Source organism: Pelophylax lessonae (genome assembly GCF_965119305.1).
Source record: "Pelophylax lessonae genome assembly, chromosome: 1".
Classification (NCBI taxonomy): domain Eukaryota; kingdom Metazoa; phylum Chordata; class Amphibia; order Anura; family Ranidae; genus Pelophylax; species Pelophylax lessonae.
In genome coordinates this window covers 878,134,337-878,154,274 of record NC_138768.1, presented here as the reverse complement: position 1 = coordinate 878,154,274, position 19,938 = coordinate 878,134,337, and the positions used below count along the sequence as shown (strand labels likewise).

The following is a 19,938-nucleotide window of genomic DNA, read 5'->3' as shown; positions in this document are numbered from 1 at the left end:
TGCCACAAATCAGTGCCACGTATCAGTGTCCACCAGTGCCACGTATCAGTGCCACCAATCAGTGTCTTGGGGCGACTTGAGAAGTCGCCCGAAAAGTCGGAGTAGTGTGAATGGAGTACAGGGGGTTGTTTTTTTTTTAATAATGCTCTCGCTCTGGTTATACCCTTTTTGACCTTGTAGTTTAATTGCACAAACAAAATCCCTGGTCACATGACACCACAAATAAGCACTTTGTATGATACCATGAATGCACACCAATACAGAATGTTAGATTGCAATAATACCTTTATTTGAAATGATACCTTTAAATTTATTTAATGCACATCAATACAGAGATTGTCACTTATCAATTGTCATTAGCAATTTTCATTTGCCATGGAAACTGTCCTGTGTTCATGAAGAAGTTGTTGAAGGTATCTCGAACATATGCACCAGTTGTGTTTCCACGACTCCCGCTCCATTGTGCCCTCTGCATTGTGTGCATTAAAGCATCTTCGAAGCACACGCCATCCCGCTTCCTTACAAAATTATGTAAGATGCACGCTGCCTTGGCTGCGCATATTGCGTTTTGCATGTTGAGATTTATGACGCTGTGTAAAAATCGCCATTTGTTTGATAGCAGGCCGAAAGCACACTCAACCACTCTCCTAGCTCTGGTTAGCCTATAGTTGAACACCCTCTTCTCCACATTGAGGTTTCGGCTTGAGTATGGCCTTAGAAGGTGTTCATGAAGTGCAAACGCTTCATCCCCAACAAACACATAGGGGACAGGTGGACCATTGGTTCCCGGTAGTGGATTGTTATCAGGTAGGTCTAGGTTATTGTTACGCAGCATCTGGCCAAAAGTAGAATGCGCAAAGATGCTGGAGTCCGAACTACTCCCGTAAGAGCCAATATCAATGTAGCGGAAGCAATAATTGGCATCCACGACCACCAATAGAACAAAAGAGAAATATTTTTTATAATTAAAATATTTTGTGCCACTGTCAACTGGTTTAATTACTCGTATATGCTTGCCATCTATAGCTCCTACACAGTTTGGGAAATTGCATCTTTCCCAAAAGACTTTAGAAATTGAGAGCCACTCGTCCTCCTTAGGTTGTGCCATCTCCACATCATGTAAGACATTGCAGATTTTGGCACAAGTGTCCCGTATAATGTAGCTAGCTGTAGATTTCCCAATCATAAATGCAAAGTGTAAACTGGCCAGGGATTGACCAGTTGCTAAGTACCTGTAGAAAAAGAAAAAAGAAATACATAATTATTTTTTTACAGTTTTTCTACTCAAAAAAAATGGAAAGGCTTAAAGGACGCTTACGCCCGTTACAAGCGCCAGTTAAGAGAATTCCGTAGTGGGCAGGCAGCTGAAGAACCGCCGCAATACATACACGCGAGAGACCTGGACTTTCTGTGGCCTTCATTACAAATGAACAAGTAGGTCATGTTACTTTGAAAGTTACATATGAAGTATGCATGCAGACATTCTAGAGCATGTTTTTTTTTCCACAGTACCCAAAGTTCCTGGAGCAACACAGCTCATGAAGAAGAGGACGACATGTATGCAGCAGAGGAAAGTCAAGAACTACCAAGTCAAGAACTAGCAGAAAGGCCATTAACGGACATGGCAGTACCGGACATGGCATCTCCCTCCTTTGAAATGCCAGTTCCAGACATGACAGTTACAGAAATGCAATTAGAAGAAAGACCATTGGCAGAGGTATCAACACCCAGTGAAATTCCAACCAATAACAGACCATCTGCCAGCCCTGAAATGCTTCCCCCCCCCCCTGCTGCTACACTACGGCGAGCCACCACAAGGGCCCCTAGACGAAGGAATGACAGATACAACCAAGTAGTCAGCATGATGTCGCAATTTGCGCAAAGAAGGGAGGAAAAACCCACAGTCATGTTCCTCAAAAGTCTAGAACCATTTGTGGACAAGGTGCCAGAATCGAGGCAGATAGCCATGAGGAAGGCAATCCTTGATTGTATTTCCTCCTTCATCCCCTCAGATGACCCACCCTGCCCATCTTCAGCACCTTCCCAAATGACCTCAGCACCTTCCCAAATGACCTGTCCTCCACCTCGTACTTACCACCACGCACCATCCACATTCACACCAGCACCACCACCGCCAACACGACCACCTCCCTACTCCGGTCTTCCGCATTACCCAAACACCTCTTCTGCTCCATCCACATACTATAATCCACAGGGAGCAATGTTTGAAAATGTATGCCCAAGCTCCCCTTCTCTTACTTTTCATAATTTGTGAATTTTTTTTTCTACAGTTTTCTAATAAAAAAGGAATTGGTTGCAACGTTCAGGTTTACTCAGGACACTCTCCTGTGTTCAACAGTTTTTATTACTTAGCATAGAGTTCTATGCAATTAAGCATATTAAAAAAATTTAAAAAAATGTACCACAAGTACAAATGTTGTGTTTGTGTCGCTTATTCATACGGGGTATAGCATGGCTTATTCATAGGGGGTAGCGCATGGATGCTCAACTTGTGGCCCTCCATCTGCTGTGGGACTAAAAATCACATCATAGCTCCGCCTTTGGGAGTCTCATGCTTGTAACTGTCAGCAGCTTGCAATGGTTAATGGGACTTTTAGTTCTGCAACAGCTGCAGGGCCACAGGATCAGCAATACCTGGGGTAGAGGACAAGGGGGAGGAGGTTGGAGGTCTTTGGAGTGTGGGAGTAAACCCACGCAGGCACAGGGAGAACATACAAACTCCAGGCAGGTAGTGTCGTGGTTGGGATTCCAACCAGTGACACTCTTGCGGGTGCACATGGTGGGTGGGAAGGGAGGTGTTTGTACGTGGCACTGGTGGACACTTATTCGTGGCACTGATACGTGGCACTGGTGGACACTTATTCGTGGCACTAATATGTGGCACTGGTGGACACTTATTCGTGGCACTGATACGTGGCACTGGTGGACACTTATTCGTGGCACTGATACGTGGCACTGATACGTGGCACTGGTGGACACTTATTCGTGGCACTAATACGTGGCACTGGTGGACACTTATTCGTGGCACTGATACGTGGCACTAGTGGACACTTATTCGTGGCACTGGTGGACACTTATACGTGGCACTGGTGGACACTGATACGTGGCACTGGTGGACACTTATTCGTGGCACTAGTGGACACTTATTCGTGGCACTGATACGTGGCACTGGTGGACACTTATTCGTTGCACTAATACGTGGCACTGGTGGACACTTATTCGTTGCACTAATACGTGGCACTGATACGTGGCACTGGTGGACACTTATTCGTGGCACTGGTGGACACTTATTCGTGGCACTAATACATGGCACTAATACGTGGCACTGGTGAACACTTATTCGTGGCACTGATACGTGGCACTAGTGGACACTTATTCGTGGCACTGATACGTGGCACTGGTGGACACTTATTCGTGGCACTAATACGTGGCACTGATTGTAAGTGGAGTAGGGTGAGGGAGATGGGGTTTGAGAGGGGATGGGGACGTGGGTTGTTGCTTACCGCAGTGTAATGATCAGCCTTTCCACAGGTGGAATACAGTCACGAAAATCAGTGTCTTGTCGCTGAAGATGTGCAGAGAGTAACTCCAGCAACTCATCAAAACTGTACAATATAATATTGATTGTTAGTGGGCAAATAATTTATCATACATAGTACAAGCTTATTGAGGATATTAGGAGATGAACACACCTTTTTACTGACATCCGTGTGTATTGAAAAAATTTGTCCTCGTGCACACGAAGGTCATCATACATTGCCCAGAACTGGCCACGCTGTCGCCGATTAGCAATCACAGGATGGACCCAGTATTGTCGATTACTCTCTTCCTTCTCTTCCTCCAGCATCAGAAGTGCAAGTGATGCACAAAACAGAAATCCTCGTTCATTGTCGTCCATTTTAAGCAGCAGAGAACTCACACATTCAAAAAAGAACACCACAAAATGAAGAAGAGGAGGTCCCTGGGAGGTCCAATGCAGGGGAGGAGGTCCCTAGGAGGTTCCTTTGCAAATTTTGTAAAAAAAAAACAATGCTTTTCATTGGCCAAGTCACTACACAAAAAACGCCTATAAAAAACGCCATTAAAAAGGCCTGTAAAACGCTTGTAAACGCTTGCAAAAACGCCTGAAAAAACGCCTGAAAAACGCCAAAACAAGGCTGGAAAAACGCCTGAAAAACGCCAACGCTGACATGTGAACGGAGCCAAATGGTTTAAATATCGTTCCTTGAAACCTCTTGAGAGAATAAGAAAAAGATTGAACAGGGCACTTGAAAAATTGCTTAAATCTATAGGTATTCTGTCCTTCAGGCATATTGAATTGGAAGGTTTAGATAGTCTATATAGGGTAGATTGCATTCACTTATCCGACATTGCATTGGACATTTAAAAATGCTCATCTTAGTACTTGTGTTGAACAGGCCGCGTGGTGGGCTGTTGGGGACAGGTGGAATAAAAAGAAAAGGGGCTCAATAGCCCATTTTGTTTATGGGGCAGTGGCAGGTAAGGGTTAATATACAGTCAGGATAGATGCAGACTTAGTTGTTAGGCAGTTTTCGCCTGTCAGCTATTAGTTTAAGCTGATTGGTTAATAGTTGTAACAGTAGCTGCCCGAGTAACTGGGGAGAATAAGCCCCTTACCTGTTTTATCCTGTTTTTCCTGCTGGGAGGTCAGGATTTTGATTGGTCAAGGGGTCTCCAGCTAAGCCATTTAAGGGGTACCCTCACGGACGGATTCTCCACATCGTCTGCACAGAAGAAGAAAGAAGACAACTCAGCGGTTTCTGTGAAGTGGTAGAGCGGACAGCGCAGCGTTTCCTGTCTCGGAAGAAGATACTCCGGAGCTTCTCTCCCGAAGTCGGAAGAAGACAGCCCCGCTTCTCGTTCCGAAGAGGATAGAAGTTTGCCCAGCGGTGTCGGTCAAGAGAAGAAGACTTTGGCCCAGCGGTTCGTCGGGAAGGGATTGAAGATCGACTTACCGGTTCCAGCGCCCAGTGAAGATGAGCCTGCTCCGAAGATTGATAGAGCGCGCCGGTGAAGACGGGGGCGATGATTGGCTCCGGAGGTGCCTGGAGCTGCCGCTCGTCGCGGGACCCGAAGACTCGTCGGGCGGTGAACGGACCGGGATGACATCGCGAGATGCGACCGGAAGGGACGGAGGACGCGGAACGGGTCACGCGGTTGATGGAAGAGGAAGAGCGTCATCGCCCGTGAGCCCGGAAGACGTCAACGTCATCGAGCGGGGTGTCACACCCGGAAGAGCCGGTCCGGAGGCCGGACCGGCGAAGAGGAGGCGCACCCCGCGCCGTCGCTTCTCCCCTCCGGCAGACGCCAGGCGCGCCGGGAGGGTGGGAGTCGATTCCACAAGGACTCGTGCTGCCCGGAGGCCCGCTCGGGGTAACGGATCGAGGTCGCAGGCGGCGACAGCCGGGACCCAGCAGAACAGGGAGTCCGGAGCGGAGCTCACAGGATGGGGCAGGTGAGGAGACTTTTCTCAATCTTGACAAGACCCCTACACTTAGCTCACAGCCCGCTGAGGTTACCCAGGGGGGGGCAGAGCAAGCGATTGGTAGCACTGCTTTCTCTGAGAGTGCCGTTCAGCCAGCTATTACGAGTCTACTTCAGGGTTTTCTTAACAATTTTAAAACAATCCTTGACACTCATGCTGCTGTTGTTCAGCCTTCACCTTCTCCTAGGGATGTGTGGGTTCCCCCAGTTGACGTTTTAGAAGTTAACCCCACTAGGCCGCAGAGCTTGCACTCTGAAGTGTCAAATGCTTATCTTTTGGCGAAGTCTCAGAATCTTCCTGAAACGGCCCTAAGGGAGGCAATTACTTGTGAGGTCTCTCCTTTGGGATTTCATTTATCTGAGGCCGTCAAGGAGAGGATTTGGCAAGGCAATTTCATTGATGTCTTATCTCTTTTACCCTCAGCCAGGGATTTTGTGTCCAAAAATGATAAACGGGACGAGGATGAGAGGAGGCGTCCTATCTCCAAGTCCTTTAACAATTGGTTGCAGGGATTTTTTATTTTTTCTTCTGTACTGTGTGAAAGATTCCCTGACAAGAGCATTGGTCTTTTCAGACATGCTGATATGATACTGGAAGCCTACAAGAGTTTTGGGGGAACTTCATGGTTTCAATACGATGTGGCTTTCCGCCAGAAATTGGCGGTTCAGCCAACCATGAAGTGGGGTGTTAAGGATGTCGGCCTTTGGTTGGATATTTTTCTTCCACAAAGGTCAATATTCTCGAGGCAGCCTTTTCCCAATCAGCAGACCCAGCCCCCTGCCACAGGTTTCCAATTTCGGAAAGGTGTATGTTTCAACTACAACGAATCTGTGTGTCAACGAATCTGTGTGTAGGTGGCCAGGGTCGTGCAAATATAGGCATGAATGCGCCTTTTGCTCTGGGTCCCACCCCATCGCAAAATGTTTCAAAAGTCAAGGGAACCAGTCTGCAGGTGCTGTGCAAAAAGGCAGTAACCCCGGTGAAGCTCTCCGCCATGCTCCCTTGGCTTCAGCGGTATCCAGACAGGGTGAAGGCCACCCTCCTAATTGAGGGTTTCCGAGATGGTTTTCCTTTGCCTAGATTTTTTGGGCATGGTTGCAAAATTGTTGAAAATTTAAAGTCAGTGTATAGCCTTGAATCCGTGGTAGCTGAAAAGGTGAGTAAAGAATTGGAATTAGGAAGGTTTGCCGGCCCTTTTGCTTATCCTCCTTTTTGTGACTTTAGGATCTCTCCGTTGGGCATTGTCCAAAAGAAGGAGCCTAATACTTATGCCCAGTACACACGATCCGAAAATCGGGCGACGTTCCATCCGTTTTTTTTCGGATTCTAGCAGCTCTCAATAATAAACGATACGAATTTTCTCAGACGATAATTCTTAGCTTCCGGTATGCGTAACCACGCTGTAGCGTGTGAGAGGAAATGATGTAATGTGCGTGTGACCCCTCTAACCACGCCTTGAGTGCCTTCGTGACGAGCTGTTCAGATTGTTCGTGTGTTGCCGCGTTATTTCACTCGTTCCCTCGCACGTTCTGTCTGATACCTGCAAAGATGGAGGATACCAGCCTTCCAGTTGCTATGCTAGGCGTTCTGGCTATCCAGAACGTTCTCAAGCAAAAACAACAGAGAAGACGAAGATCGTGGAGTAAGGAATGGCTCCTCAACCGTTCTAAGTACTCACACATGCATCTCATCCGTGAGATTCAGGAGAACAATCCGGATGATTTCCGCAATTATTTAAGAATGGATGATGACTGCTTCCAGCATCTCCTGTCATCTGTCACTCCCCGGATACAGAAGCAGGACACAAACATGCGTGAGTCAATCAGTGCAGAACAAAGGCTGATAGCCACCCTGCGGTATCTGGCAACAGGAAGAAGCTTGCAGGACTTAAAATTCACAACTGGAATATCCCCGCAGGCCCTTGGAAAGATCATTCCTGAGACCTGCAAGGCGCTGATTACTGCTCTACAGAAGGAATACATAAAGGTAATTTTTCTAATTACTCTCAGATATTACCAATACCAACTGCAATTTTCTAAAATAATAGTTGTTAACCAAAAAAAGGAGCAAGTAGGCGGGGCACTACGAGGGACTATAAACACCTGCTCAACCGGCGCTAAAATACAGCGCCGGAGGAAAAATGGGAGTGCTTCAAGAGCATACTTAACAAGGGGGTGGGCCAGTGCATTCCACTGGGAAATAAATTTAAAAGAGCAAAACTAAACCCTGGGTGGCTAAACTCCAACATAAAAATGTATATTAGAGCTAAAGAAAAGGCCTTCAAAAAATACAAGACTGAGGGGTCATTGGCAGCATTTAAGCATTACAAAGAGTGTAATAAGAAATGTAAAGATGAAATCAGGGCGGCTAAAATAGAACACGAGAGACATATAGCGGAGGAGAGTAAAAAGAACCCCAAGAAATTCTTTAAGTATATAAACAGTAAGAAAGCGAGGCCAGAACACATTGGCCCCATAAAAGATGATAAAGGAAAAATGGCCACTGAGGACAGAGAAAAGGCGGAAGTGTTAAATAATTTCTTTTCTTCAGTCTTCACAAAGGAATCGGGGGGCTACATGAACCCCGCTTGTAAGGCCGAACTAAATAATACACCTCAGGAAGTGCCGCCATGGCTAACAGAGGATAGACTTAGAGCTAAACTAGAGAAACTTAACATAAATAAATCCCCGGGACCGGATGGCTTGCACCCAAGGGTTCTAAATGAGCTCAGTCAGGTGATTGCCAGACCATTATTCTTGATCTTTAAGGATAGTTTACAGACAGGTATGGTGCCAGCTGATTGGAAAAAAGCCAACGTGGTACCAATATTTAAAAAGGGGCCGAGATATATCCCGGGTAACTATAAACCGGTCAGCCTAACATCTGTAGTCTGCAAAATTTTGGAGGGGATGATAAGGGACCACATACAAGACTTTAGTAATGAAAACGGTATTATAAGTAGTAATCAGCATGGATTCATGAAAAATCGTTCATGCCAAACCAATCTATTAACCTTCTACGATGAAGTGAGCTGCCACTTAGATAAAGGTAAGCCTGTGGATGTGTTGTATCTGGACTTTGCAAAGGCCTTTGACACCGTTCCCCACAAACGCTTACTGTACAAACTAAGGAAGGTAGGTATGGACCATAAGGTGAGTACCTGGATAGAGAACTGGCTCCAGGGGAGAGTACAGAGGGTGGTGATTAATGGGGAGTACTCGGATTGGGCGGGTGTGGAAAGTGGGGTCCCCCAGGGTTCTGTCCTGGGACCAATCCTGTTTAATTTATTCATAAATGATCTAGAGGAGGGGATATCTAGTACAATCTCAGTATTTGCAGATGATACTAAATTAGGCATGCCAATATCTTCTATGCAGGATGTGGAAATCTTGCAAGCAGACCTGAACAAAATAACGGGGTGGGCAACTACATGGCAGATGAGATTTAATGTAGAAAAATGTAAAGTAATGCACTTGGGGGCCAGAAACCAGAAAGCAAGCTACTCACTAGGGGGGGAACCTCTGGGTGAGTCTAGGATGGAAAGGGACCTGGGGGTACTGGTAGACAACAGGCTTGGAAGTGGCATGCAATGCCAAGCCGCTGCAAGCAAAGCCAACAGAATACTGGGTTGTATAAAAAAGGGGATTCACTCCAGAAATAAAGAGATTATTCTTCCACTCTACAAGACTCTGGTCCGGCCACATCTGGAGTATGCTGTCCAGTTCTGGGCACCGGTCCTCAGGAAGGATGTGCTGGAACTGGAGAAAGTCCAGAGAAGGGCAACAAAAATAATTAGGGGAATGGAGGACATCAGCTATGAGGAAAGACTACAAGCACTGAACCTATTCTCTCTGGAGAAGAGACGCTTGAGGGGGGATATGATATCAATGTACAAATACTGTACTGGCGACCCGAGCATAAGGAACAAACTATTTAGAGTAAGGGAATACAATAAGACACGTGGCCACTCACTAAAACTAGAGGAAAGGCGGTTTAACCTTAAAGTGCGTAAGGGGTTCTTCACTGTTAGAGCAGTAAGGATGTGGAATTCTCTTCAGCAAGCAGTCGTATCAGCGGGGAGCATTGATAGTTTCAAAAAACTATTGGATGGACACCTTAAAGGCCACAACATACAGGGGTATATAATGTACGGTTAAAAGCAAACACACACACATAGGTTGAACTGGATGGACTTGTGTCTTTTTTCAGCCTCACTAACTATGTAACTATGTAACTATGTAACAGGTACCTTAAAATCTATTGTATAAAAGATATATGAATGTTTAATACAAACAGTATATCTAACAAAGCTGCTGCTATAAATGAAATGACATACAATAAAGGTGCATATATAATAATATCACAAACAAGATATACTACAACACACTAGCAGCGCTAAGAGCATAAAAAATATATATATAAATGCAGTCCACTGGGATAAAGTCCAAGTTACTTCCTAACGAAACGCGTCAGAGCGTGGTCACGCGGTCACGAGGCAGACCGGCGTCTGATGCTGCACCCGAGGCTCGCCATCGCTTGGTACCAGCGGCGAACTGCTACTACCGGGACCGGCCTCTGCACGCAGGTTATGCCTCATCTTTTATGACAAGCTTGCTTTGTTCTGTTAATTTGTAAGTGCATCAGCTACTGGGGGTATTCTTTTGGATAATAAAGCGGTGTTTTAGCCATGCAATATTGCCCTATGTGAGTTATTATCTCCACATGTACCACCCCTGTTTGATTGGAACCTTCTGTGGGTATACCACAAGAATTGATCTGATTGAGACGGTTCAAGTGCCAGCGCTCCTGGTTAATTCCTGAGGAGATCGTTTCTAAGCCTGTGATAGGCTGATGTTACAGGCGCTTGTTGACCAGATTTTTGGTGAGTGTTTCTGATTTGGGGGAGCACATTGGTGAGGTGGAGGGTCCGGTGTATTCACCAACATACTCACGACCTTGGATTGTCAGGAGAGAATATTCTGGGCACACTGCATGATCATAATAGTTGTTAACCGTTTTCTGTCGGCAGCGCACAGATTTATATATTTTTTTATTTGTTTTTACAGTTCCCCGAGAACACAGAGGAATGGTTGGAGGTGGCCAAAAACTTTAATGAAATGTGGAACTTCCCAAACTGTGGAGGTGCGATAGATGGGAAGCATGTACGCATTACCCCACCTGCCAACTCCGGATCTTATTACTATAATTACAAGGGATTCTTTAGTATTATCATGATGGCAGTTGTGAACGCTAACTACGAATTCCTATACTTAGATATAGGTACAAATGGGCGCCACTCAGATGCCAGTGTTATTGAGCAAACCGAGTTCTATAAGCGCCTCCAGAACGAGGCACTGAATTTACCAACAAATGCTCAGAATGTGGAAGGTCTCAATTTCGTTTTCATAGCGGACGATGCGTTTGCATTAGGAGAACATTTGATGAAACCTTTCCCCATGCGTGGCTTGACCACAGAGCAGAGGATCTACAACTATAGGCTGTCACGTGCACGCAGGGTTGTAGAAAATGCGTTTGGAATACTGGCCAACAGATTCCGCATTTTTCAAACTGCCATTAACTTGGCAATGTATAAAGTGGATACTGTTGTTTTGGCATGTTGTGTCCTTCATAACTACCTCCGCCGCCATGTACAGGGGTATGCTGCATCAGCACCAGATCGGGAAGGTGATAGATCTGGAATATCCAACCGCGAGGAAGGGCAGGAGTGCCTTGCTGGACTGACTTCTGTGGACCGAGTGCCTTCCAGGCTACCAACCCAAAGGGCTCGGCAAAGCAGGCTGGATTACCTGGCATATTTCAATGGAATCGGTGCAGTGAGCTGGCAGAATGACATGTAGAATGCTATACTGTATGTGTCAGAAAACATCTTTGCTACATGGTCCATTTAAGTTTGTACAGCTGTTATGTTATCATATGTGATCTTGTACTTGCCTGTTTTGAATCAATTTCTTGCATGTTGAAAAATAAAAGGGTGAAAGAAACTGCTCAAGTGTCTTTTCCATAGCGGGTACTTATGAGAAGTGACATTCGCATATACCACATTTCAATGACAAAGGTGTTTTATTGAAGTGAGGAATCATTGCATTTTTGAACCACTTTTATTCAAACACTTTTCTCAAAGAATAAAGGTTACATACATTATGTTCTTGCTCTGATTCTTTTCCAAAAAAAAAAAAAATTTAAATAACATTATTCAAAAAAGTCAACATTGCACTATTTAGGTGTGGCTGTACATAGCATACTGCACTGTCAGGAGGTACACGATTGATGTCATATGCTTCGATTCATAGAATTGTGTTACAGCCATCTAGTTTAGTTTGATCAAACATTATCATTAATACACAGGACATGATATGGTCCCAAATGTAAATAACACACTTGTGCATTGGGAGTGTAGGCCACAGACGGTGCAATTGTGTCTATCCTACAAAATGAAAAATCGTATGAATGCACAATCCTCACAGACTGTTGCATCGTTGTGTTCTACTGGAGGGAGGAGCGGGAATGCCATTCCTGCCACCGGGAGAACAAACAGGTATTATTGATAGAAGCTCTCTCCGCTGGCAATAGTTTAAATGAAAAAAACTGACAGGCTGGTTGTACCCAAGCTCATCAATTGACCAACTTGCGTGCAATCAGACTACCCATAAATGATTTTACGATTGTTTGGTCTCTGCTGAACAGAGATAATATATAAGGGGGCACAGTATGTGGCCACTTGTGTGGAATTGTGGCCACCCCACCTGTAAGCAGTTAAGGTTTAGATTCATAGGGTTGCTGTGGTTATTATTAGGCATTTATGTGGTTAAATTATACCTGGCTAGAGGTAGCAGGTAATGGCCAATCAGTTATCAAGGAATATTCCAGTGGCTGGAGCAGAGGCTATTTAAGTTTGGTGCAGTCTGGAGTTCTTCCCTTTGCACCGAAGAGCACACCGAGGAAAGTTGTGTCTGCTTACCTGACAGCTCATAGAAAAGGCAGAGTGAAGGTGGAGAGGCCTGGCTGAGGCATTGCCTTAATATGCCTGAAGAGGTTCCGCAGCAGGAGCTGGCCACAGCTGTGAATACAGTTTCCCCTACAGTGATGGAGGCTAGAGCTGAGCCGCCTGCGGACGCTCCGGGATGCCTGACCAGAGCTAGAAGAAGCCGGGCCCCGGAGAGGGAGAAGACGCCGGAGAAGCATGTCAGTGAAGCGGCGGGCAGGCCGCCATGCGGTGTCATGGCGGCGAAGACGGCGCAAGGGCGCATGCGCCGAGCATCAAGGAAAAGAAGACGAGCCTCCCTGTCTCCTAGAAGGGGCGGGGGAGGGCGGACTGAGACTATAACAGCGAACCATGAGGTGGCAAGAGGGCGGCTGCCATCACCACCACAAGCTATCCCTGTGAATGTCAGGGCGACACCTGCTGCTGGCTCGGCTGCAGTACAACAATGACCAAATGGAACAGCTGCTACAGCGCTGCTGGGAGAGGTGGGACAGCAAGCTGTCTCGCCCCCAGCGGTGGGTGAGTTATCAGAAATGCATAATTTGTCTGCTTTAAATTAACTCTTTGTCGTCCATTGTGAAGTCCTTTTCCCATGTTGCTCCTTCTGCTCCTCCTATGTCTGCACAGCAGCTGGCAAACTGTGAACCTGTGTTTTCGCCTGCTGTGTCCACTGTCTCTATTCCCCCTGTTATTAACCGTTTGTGTTTGCATGTTGACCATAATGTTGCTAATGACTCTAATATGTTTTCTGTGCAGACACCATTACAGGCGGGTTGTAGTGTACCAGAGGCTTGCATGAAGGATGCGATGCCTTGTGAAATGTCGCCTCTGGGTTACCACCTGGGCTTGGGGGTCAAGGAAAAAATATGGAAGGGGGAATTTGTCGACATATTATCACTTTTGCCTACGCATAAGGATTTGTCGATTAAGTTGGATAGGAGGGAAGAAAAACAGAAGGAGGAGAGGCGCAGGGGGGCCCCCAGGTCATTTCATAACTGGTTGCAAGCATTTTGCATTTTTTCCGGGGTAATGGCGGAAAGGCACCCTGAAAGGTGCGGGGGCTTATTTCAACACCTTGATCATGTACTGGAAGCCTATAAGGGTTTTGGGGGATTGGGCTGGTACTACTATGACGAGTCGTTTCGTCAGAAGCTATCTGTCCACCCCTCTCTAAGGTGGGGTATGAAGGACGTGGGCCTTTGGTTGAATTTGATTTCCCCTCAGAGGCAGGCTGTGACTAGACAACCACTACCTAGTAATCAGGCAGTAGCATATCGCAAGGGATGCTGTTTTGCGTTCAACGACAGTCAGTGCCGTTGGAATGCGTCCTGTCGCTATAAGCACGAATGTTCTTTTTGTGCGGGCCCGCATCCAGTAGTTAAATGCTTCAGGAAAAATGCTGCTTCAGGGTCGCAATCACAAAAGGATATTTTTCCAAAAAGCCTGCACGCCTGTGAGGCTGGAAAGAATGCGGCCATGGTTGGACAGTTACCCAAACAGGGAGAAGGCGCGTTTCCTCACTGATGGCTTTGAGAATGGCTTTCCTTTGCCTTCCTTTTCAGGGGAAGGGTGTTTGGAAGTGAGCAATTTGAAGTCTGTTGAGAATTTCCCACAGGTGGTCCGGGATAAAATTGGTAAGGAAATTGAATTGGGTAGGGTGGCAGGCCCTTTTGAGCATCCACCATTTGATAATTTTCGGATTTCCCCCTTGGGAGTAGTCCCTGAGAAAGAGCCGAACGAGTTTCGGGTTATTCATCATCTCTCTTACCCGTTGGGAAGTTCGCTTAACGACGATATTGATGAGAATTTGTGTTCCGTATCGTATGCTACGTTTGAGGAAGCTGTGGCGAAAATTAAAACTTTTGGCCGAGGGGCGTTGCTAGCAAAAGCGGACGTGAAGTCCGCTTTTCGGCTGTTACCAGTGTCACCATTGGCATTTAATTCCCTGGGTTTTCAGTTGGACGGTTTGTACTATTTCGATAAAAGCCTTCCGATGGGATGCTCGCTGTCCTGTGCGTATTTTGAGGCGTTTTCTTCTTTCTTACACTGGGTGGTGTCCTGTATGTCGGGTAGCGCGGGAGTGATGCACTATTTAGACGACTTTTTGTTTGTCGGTCAGCCTGGAACGGAGGATTGTTTAAAATTGTTGCAGAATTTCCGGGAGATTGCGGAGGAATTTGGGGTTCCGTTGGCGGAAGAAAAGACTTGCTTACCTGCCACGGAGATGGTCTTTCTAGGTATCCATATTGATACCAATTGTATGGAGTTTCGTTTGCCAATGGATAAGCTGGAAAGATTGAGATCTCTTACTAGGCTGTTTTTGGCTAGGAAAAAGGTACTGTTGAAGGAAATGCAGTCCTTTCTAGGCCTGCTGGCGTTTGCATGCAGGATTATGCCTATGGGCCGGGTTTTTTCACGGCGTCTCTACCTTTCTATGTCAGGCTTGAAATCCCCGTTTGCCCATATCAGGATGAATGGAGCCTTGAAGGAGGACCTATTGGTCTGGGCTGAATTTTTTGACAAATATAATGGTCGTTCGTTTTTTCAAGCAGATTTTGTTTTTGCTCCGGATTTTCACTTGTTCACGGACGCGGCGGGCTCTAAAGGTTTTGGGGCTATATGGCAGACACATTGAAGTTGTGCTGAGTGGCCTGACTCATGGAAACGAGAAGGTTTGACGAAAACGGTGGTTTTGTTGGAACTGTTTACGATACTGGTGGCTTTAGAGTTATGGGGTGAGTTTTTTTTTTTGCGAATAGACGACTTTTAGTTGAGACGGATAACAAAGGGGTCTTGTTCGCAGTAAACTGTTTATCCTCAAAATCCGTCTTTGTGATCAAAGTGCTTAGGAGAATTGTTCTTTTATGTTTACAACTTAACATATGGCTGAAGGCTAAGTACACACCGGGAGTGCTGAATAATCTGGCCGACGCATTATCTCGGTTTCAGATGGACCATTTTCGCCAGCTGTTGCCGGAGGCGGACGTGAGGGGTACCGAATGCCCAAGCCATGTATGGGAGATTGTTGGGATTTGATCAGGAGAGCGATTGAGGTATCGGTGGCTCCTAAAACCTGGGTGAGCTATTCTGCTGCCTGGAGGAACTGGTTGACCTTCACGGAAGCAAGGGGTCGGATGGATGGTTGCCCGGAGGAGGTTTTGGTTCTTGAGTTTGTGGCATCATTGATTCAGCAGGAATACTCTTACAGTTATGTGAGGAAAACGCTGGCGGGCATTTCTTTTTTCTGCCGCCTGAAGGGTTTCCGAGCTTGCACAGCATATTTTTCAGTGCAACAGGCATTGAAGGGGTATAGGAAAGCAGTAGCTGTGGTGGATAGCAGGCGTCCTATTTCAATTGAGCTACTGGCGGATATTTGTAGGGCAACCTATGCGGTTTGTGTATCGGATTATGAAGCATTGCTTTTCAGAACGGCCTTCGCCTTGGCCTTTTTTGGAGCGCTCCGTATTTCCGAGCTACTACCTTTATCAAAGAAGGCTGATGGCGGCCTGTTATTTGACCAGGTGGTGGTTGGCCACGCAATGATTCATATTTGGTTACACCGCTCGAAGACGGATGCTACGGGGAGAGGAGTGGGAGTTACGCTTAAGGCCCAGCATAACGGGGGAGTGTGCCCTGTGGCATTGGTCAAGCGATATTTGGGAGTACGGCCGGGAGGTAGTAGGCAGCTTTTGATTCACGTGGACTCTGTCCCGCTCACGAAGTACCAATTTGATTTCATACTGCATAAATGTTTAATGTATTTGGGTTTGAAAGATTTTAAGTTCTCTTCACACTCTTTCCGGATAGGAGCAGCCTCCGAGGCGGCCAGGAAAGGGTTTTCAGATGGGGTAATAAAGAATATGGGAAGGTGGAGGTCGAATTGTTTTAAATTATATGTGAGACCTAATTTGTTTATTTAATCCTCAGGTTTGCAGCGGACAGTTTGGATTATAGGACACTCCTTCATTTATTGGGCAAGGAAGAGAGCAGCGCAACGTATTTACAGTACGAATTTAGCAATGCCTCCGGAATTTAAGTTATATTGGAGAGGAATTAGAGGCCTACAGTGGTACCAGCTTTATTTTCACCTGTCCAGGTTGTTTCAGATATGGCCTCGCCCATCCATATTGATAGTTCACGCTGGGGGTAATGATTTAGGTAGTGTTAAGACTCTGGATTTATTATTTAAAATTAAGCAGGACTTGCATTTATTTTCTCTTTCGTCCCCAGGAACTGTGGTGGTTTTCTCAGAAATAGTTCCTCATCTTCCCTGGCTGTCCTCGTCACAGAGGAAAGTTATGGAGAAGATGAAGAAAAGGGTTAATAGGGCCATGGAGAAGTTCATGCCGTCTATTGGCGGGCTATCATACCGACATGTCGATTTGGAGGGAGGTATTCAAGGTCTTTATCGCCAGGATGGAGTTCACCTGTCGGATGTCGGTATTGACATTTTTAATGTGGGACTACAGTCTTGCATAGAGAGGGCCGCGGTGGTGGGGCAGGGCCGTCCTTGATTCTCAAGCCCGGCTGGTGGGGACGTTGTTTTCAGATGGTTATTGATGTTTATTTTGCTTGAGTTGTGTATAACTGAGCAATTACAAGTTTATTTGGTATTTGAGTATTTATACAAGCAATTAAATGTTTATGATTTCAATTATATTAAACCAATAAAGAGTGCCGCGGCCTTTTCTTGCCAAAGAACTGAGAGTCATGGTTATTATTTAATAAGGTTAATAAGTTTTATGTGAGAATGTGGCCTACAATTCCAAATGTAAACACACAATGTCCAGCTAAATGTAGACTTGAAAAAAGTCTGTCAAGGTAGGCAAATGGTGCTCAGGCAAGACCCCGTTCACACTGGGGCGACCTGTGAGGTGACCTGGTCGCCTCACAGGTCGCCTTCCATAGAGAAGCTGCGGACCCGTTCTAATAGGAGCGACAAAAGTCGCTCCGTCAGGGTCCGGAGCTTCTTTGGGGAGACCCGGAGCGACCGGCATAGACTTCAATGATATGAAGTCTGTGCCGGCCGCCCCGAGGTTCGTGGCGCTCGCACCACGGAGGTCACCTGGGGAAGTCGGATCGCCCCAGTGTGAACGGGGTCTCATTACAGTTGCACCTGCAAACCTTCCACCAACCTACCCAAAAAAAAATAACAAAAAGAACATATTTTCTGTTGAAAAGCCAATCTCCATTGTTCGATATTTATATGTGCACAACATAAGAATCAACCACATATGGAGGGCAGTATTGCAAGGAGACCTTGTGCCTCTTCAACATTATTATTTGAAATAACAACATTATAACCTTAATGTTTTTGCACAACTTAAACATGAATTTAAAACTATATCATGTAAACTTTTAACTCCTCCCACCCCCCTTCAAGCTCCTATGTCGGCTGCCTTGTATGCCTACAATTTTGCAAAAATATCAATCGTATTTTGCAGTAAACACAGTATAGAATTAGTTGCTTCCTGAATCTTGTGAACTTGAGTGCAGCAATGAAGCAAATCAGCAGACAGACGGGCAATAGTTGTTGGATTCAAACTGTGCTCTGTGTAGGAAGTAATACTAATTAATGGCCATAATATGCTTGATAGAACATAACAAACAGAAACAAGACATGATCATGTGACTTACGGGAGGATGATGCAGGCTCTGCAATGTCCACATGTGTTGGCTTCATGACATCTGTACCCACAATCTCCAAAGTGTCTTCATACAGGTTATCCATTTTGCTGTCATAACTGGTCCTTTCTTGAACCTCCATATGCTCTTCTGGTGTAGCATCTGCATTTCCAAATATAAGTTAATATGACAATATTACAATATCATCCATGTGAATACATTGTGGTTGTATAGGTACAGTTTAATAAAAAAATAATTAAAATACCAACCTTTAACACAAGACTCTGGCGTGCTTGGATCTACCATCGTTATGCCACTGTCCACATCGGTGTGGTCACCTGTTGATTTTGCATAGCTAGAATCACCCTCATGTAGTCTTCTTTTCTTGTGTTTTTTCTCTTTAAGAAATAAAACATAGGTTTAGCATTTTTCTAATGTGAATAAAAATATGTTGATATATGCTAGGGTACCTACTTTTAGTTTTGCAAATATTCACTTCTGTCTGCTTGTCATCATTTTCACATGTCTGGTTAGGATTGCTTCTTTTTTGCCTCTCCCTCTGTTTGGCTTTATCTTTATTTCCTGTAAGAATAAAAAAAAAAAAAAAATGTAGAGGTCATACATGTATAGACACAATACAGCATTTGCTGCAATCCAGTTTTTTAACATTAGATCCTACTAAAATGTATACTCACGTTTTTGGATAGTGAGATGGATTTGATCCAAATGATCATGTTCACGTAGTTTTAAATCGGACCATCTCTTCCTAACCTGATCCTTTGATCTCTTTACTCCATGCTTCTTTCTAAGGTATTCCAAAACTTTGTCCAAAATGGCATCTTTCCTGCTGTTGGGCCTCTCATATAATTGGAGCTTACAGTCATAATCATGCTTCTCCAGCAGATACACAAGATCGATCATCTCATCTCTGGACATAGCTGTTGCCTTTATCTTCCTCCCATATGTCCCTTTGCCCTTTGGTCTGGGCCCTTCTTCGTTCTCCTCTGCCATTTCGTGCACCTGCTGCCTTCCTACAGTGTCGCAGACAGATACTACGCACACAGAAATCGCTGCGTGAGTCAAAAAAGGAGGCGGAGCAACGTGCGTGCGCATGCTCACTACCGTACACGGCAGACCCGAACGATCTACCCTGATTGATCTGCTACATTATCGATCTGAACCTCGAACGAAGTAAGTGAACCTTTTTCATATGCTAATATTTCATATTGTATGTTATCACACTGGCGTTGCTACTGCAGCTAGTAGACCTCAACGTCCGAAGTAACGGAATTTTTCATATGCAAATCTTTCATATTGTATGTTGTCACACTGGCGTTGCTACTGCAGCTAGTAGGCCTCAACGTCCGAAGTAACGGAATTTTTCATATGCAAATCTTTCATATTGTATGTTGCCACACTGGCGTTGCTACTGCAGCTAGTAGGCCTCAACGTCCGAAGTAACGGAATTTTTCATATGCAAATCTTTCATATTGTATGTTGCCACACTGGCGTTGCTACTGCAGCTAGTAGGCCTCAACGTCGGAAGTAACAGAATTTTTCATATGCAAATCTTTCATATTGTATGTTGCCACACTGGCGTTGCTACTGCAGCTAGTAGGCCTCAACGTCGGAAGTAACAGAATTTTTCATATGCAAATCTTTCATATTGTATGTTGCCACACTGGCGTTGCTACTGCAGCTAGTAGGCCTCACGAATTATCTTTGTCTATTGGTCAGGATTTCTATACTCTGGTTTATGTTTAATGCTTCACCATAAGTTTGC

The 19,938-nt window shown here is 45.4% G+C and overlaps 3 protein-coding genes across 3 annotated transcripts in view; 2 read left to right on the top strand and 1 right to left on the bottom strand.

Annotated features, from left to right (window-relative positions):
- Window positions 1-19,938, top strand: part of LOC309550539 (uncharacterized protein) — a gene marked incomplete at both ends in the record, with an annotated part of 1,004,737 nt that overhangs the window by 808,632 nt on the left and 176,167 nt on the right. The gene's annotated exons all lie outside the window — the stretch shown is intronic.
- Window positions 347-3,832, bottom strand: LOC309547084 (uncharacterized protein; the record flags this gene model as incomplete). Its single annotated transcript, XM_082246872.1, has 3 exons — window positions 3,714-3,832; window positions 3,525-3,626; window positions 347-1,232 (listed from the first exon to the last, which is right to left on the bottom strand). The coding sequence occupies exons 1-3, from the start codon at window positions 3,776-3,778 to the stop codon at window positions 347-349; spliced, it is 1,053 nt and encodes a 350-aa protein (XP_082102998.1). The 5' UTR covers window positions 3,779-3,832.
- LOC309546992 (putative nuclease HARBI1) lies at window positions 7,076-11,385 on the top strand (the record flags this gene model as incomplete). The annotated part of the gene is made up of 2 exons (XM_082246763.1): window positions 7,076-7,513; window positions 10,594-11,385. The coding sequence occupies 2 exons, from the start codon at window positions 7,076-7,078 to the stop codon at window positions 11,383-11,385; spliced, it is 1,230 nt and encodes a 409-aa protein (XP_082102889.1).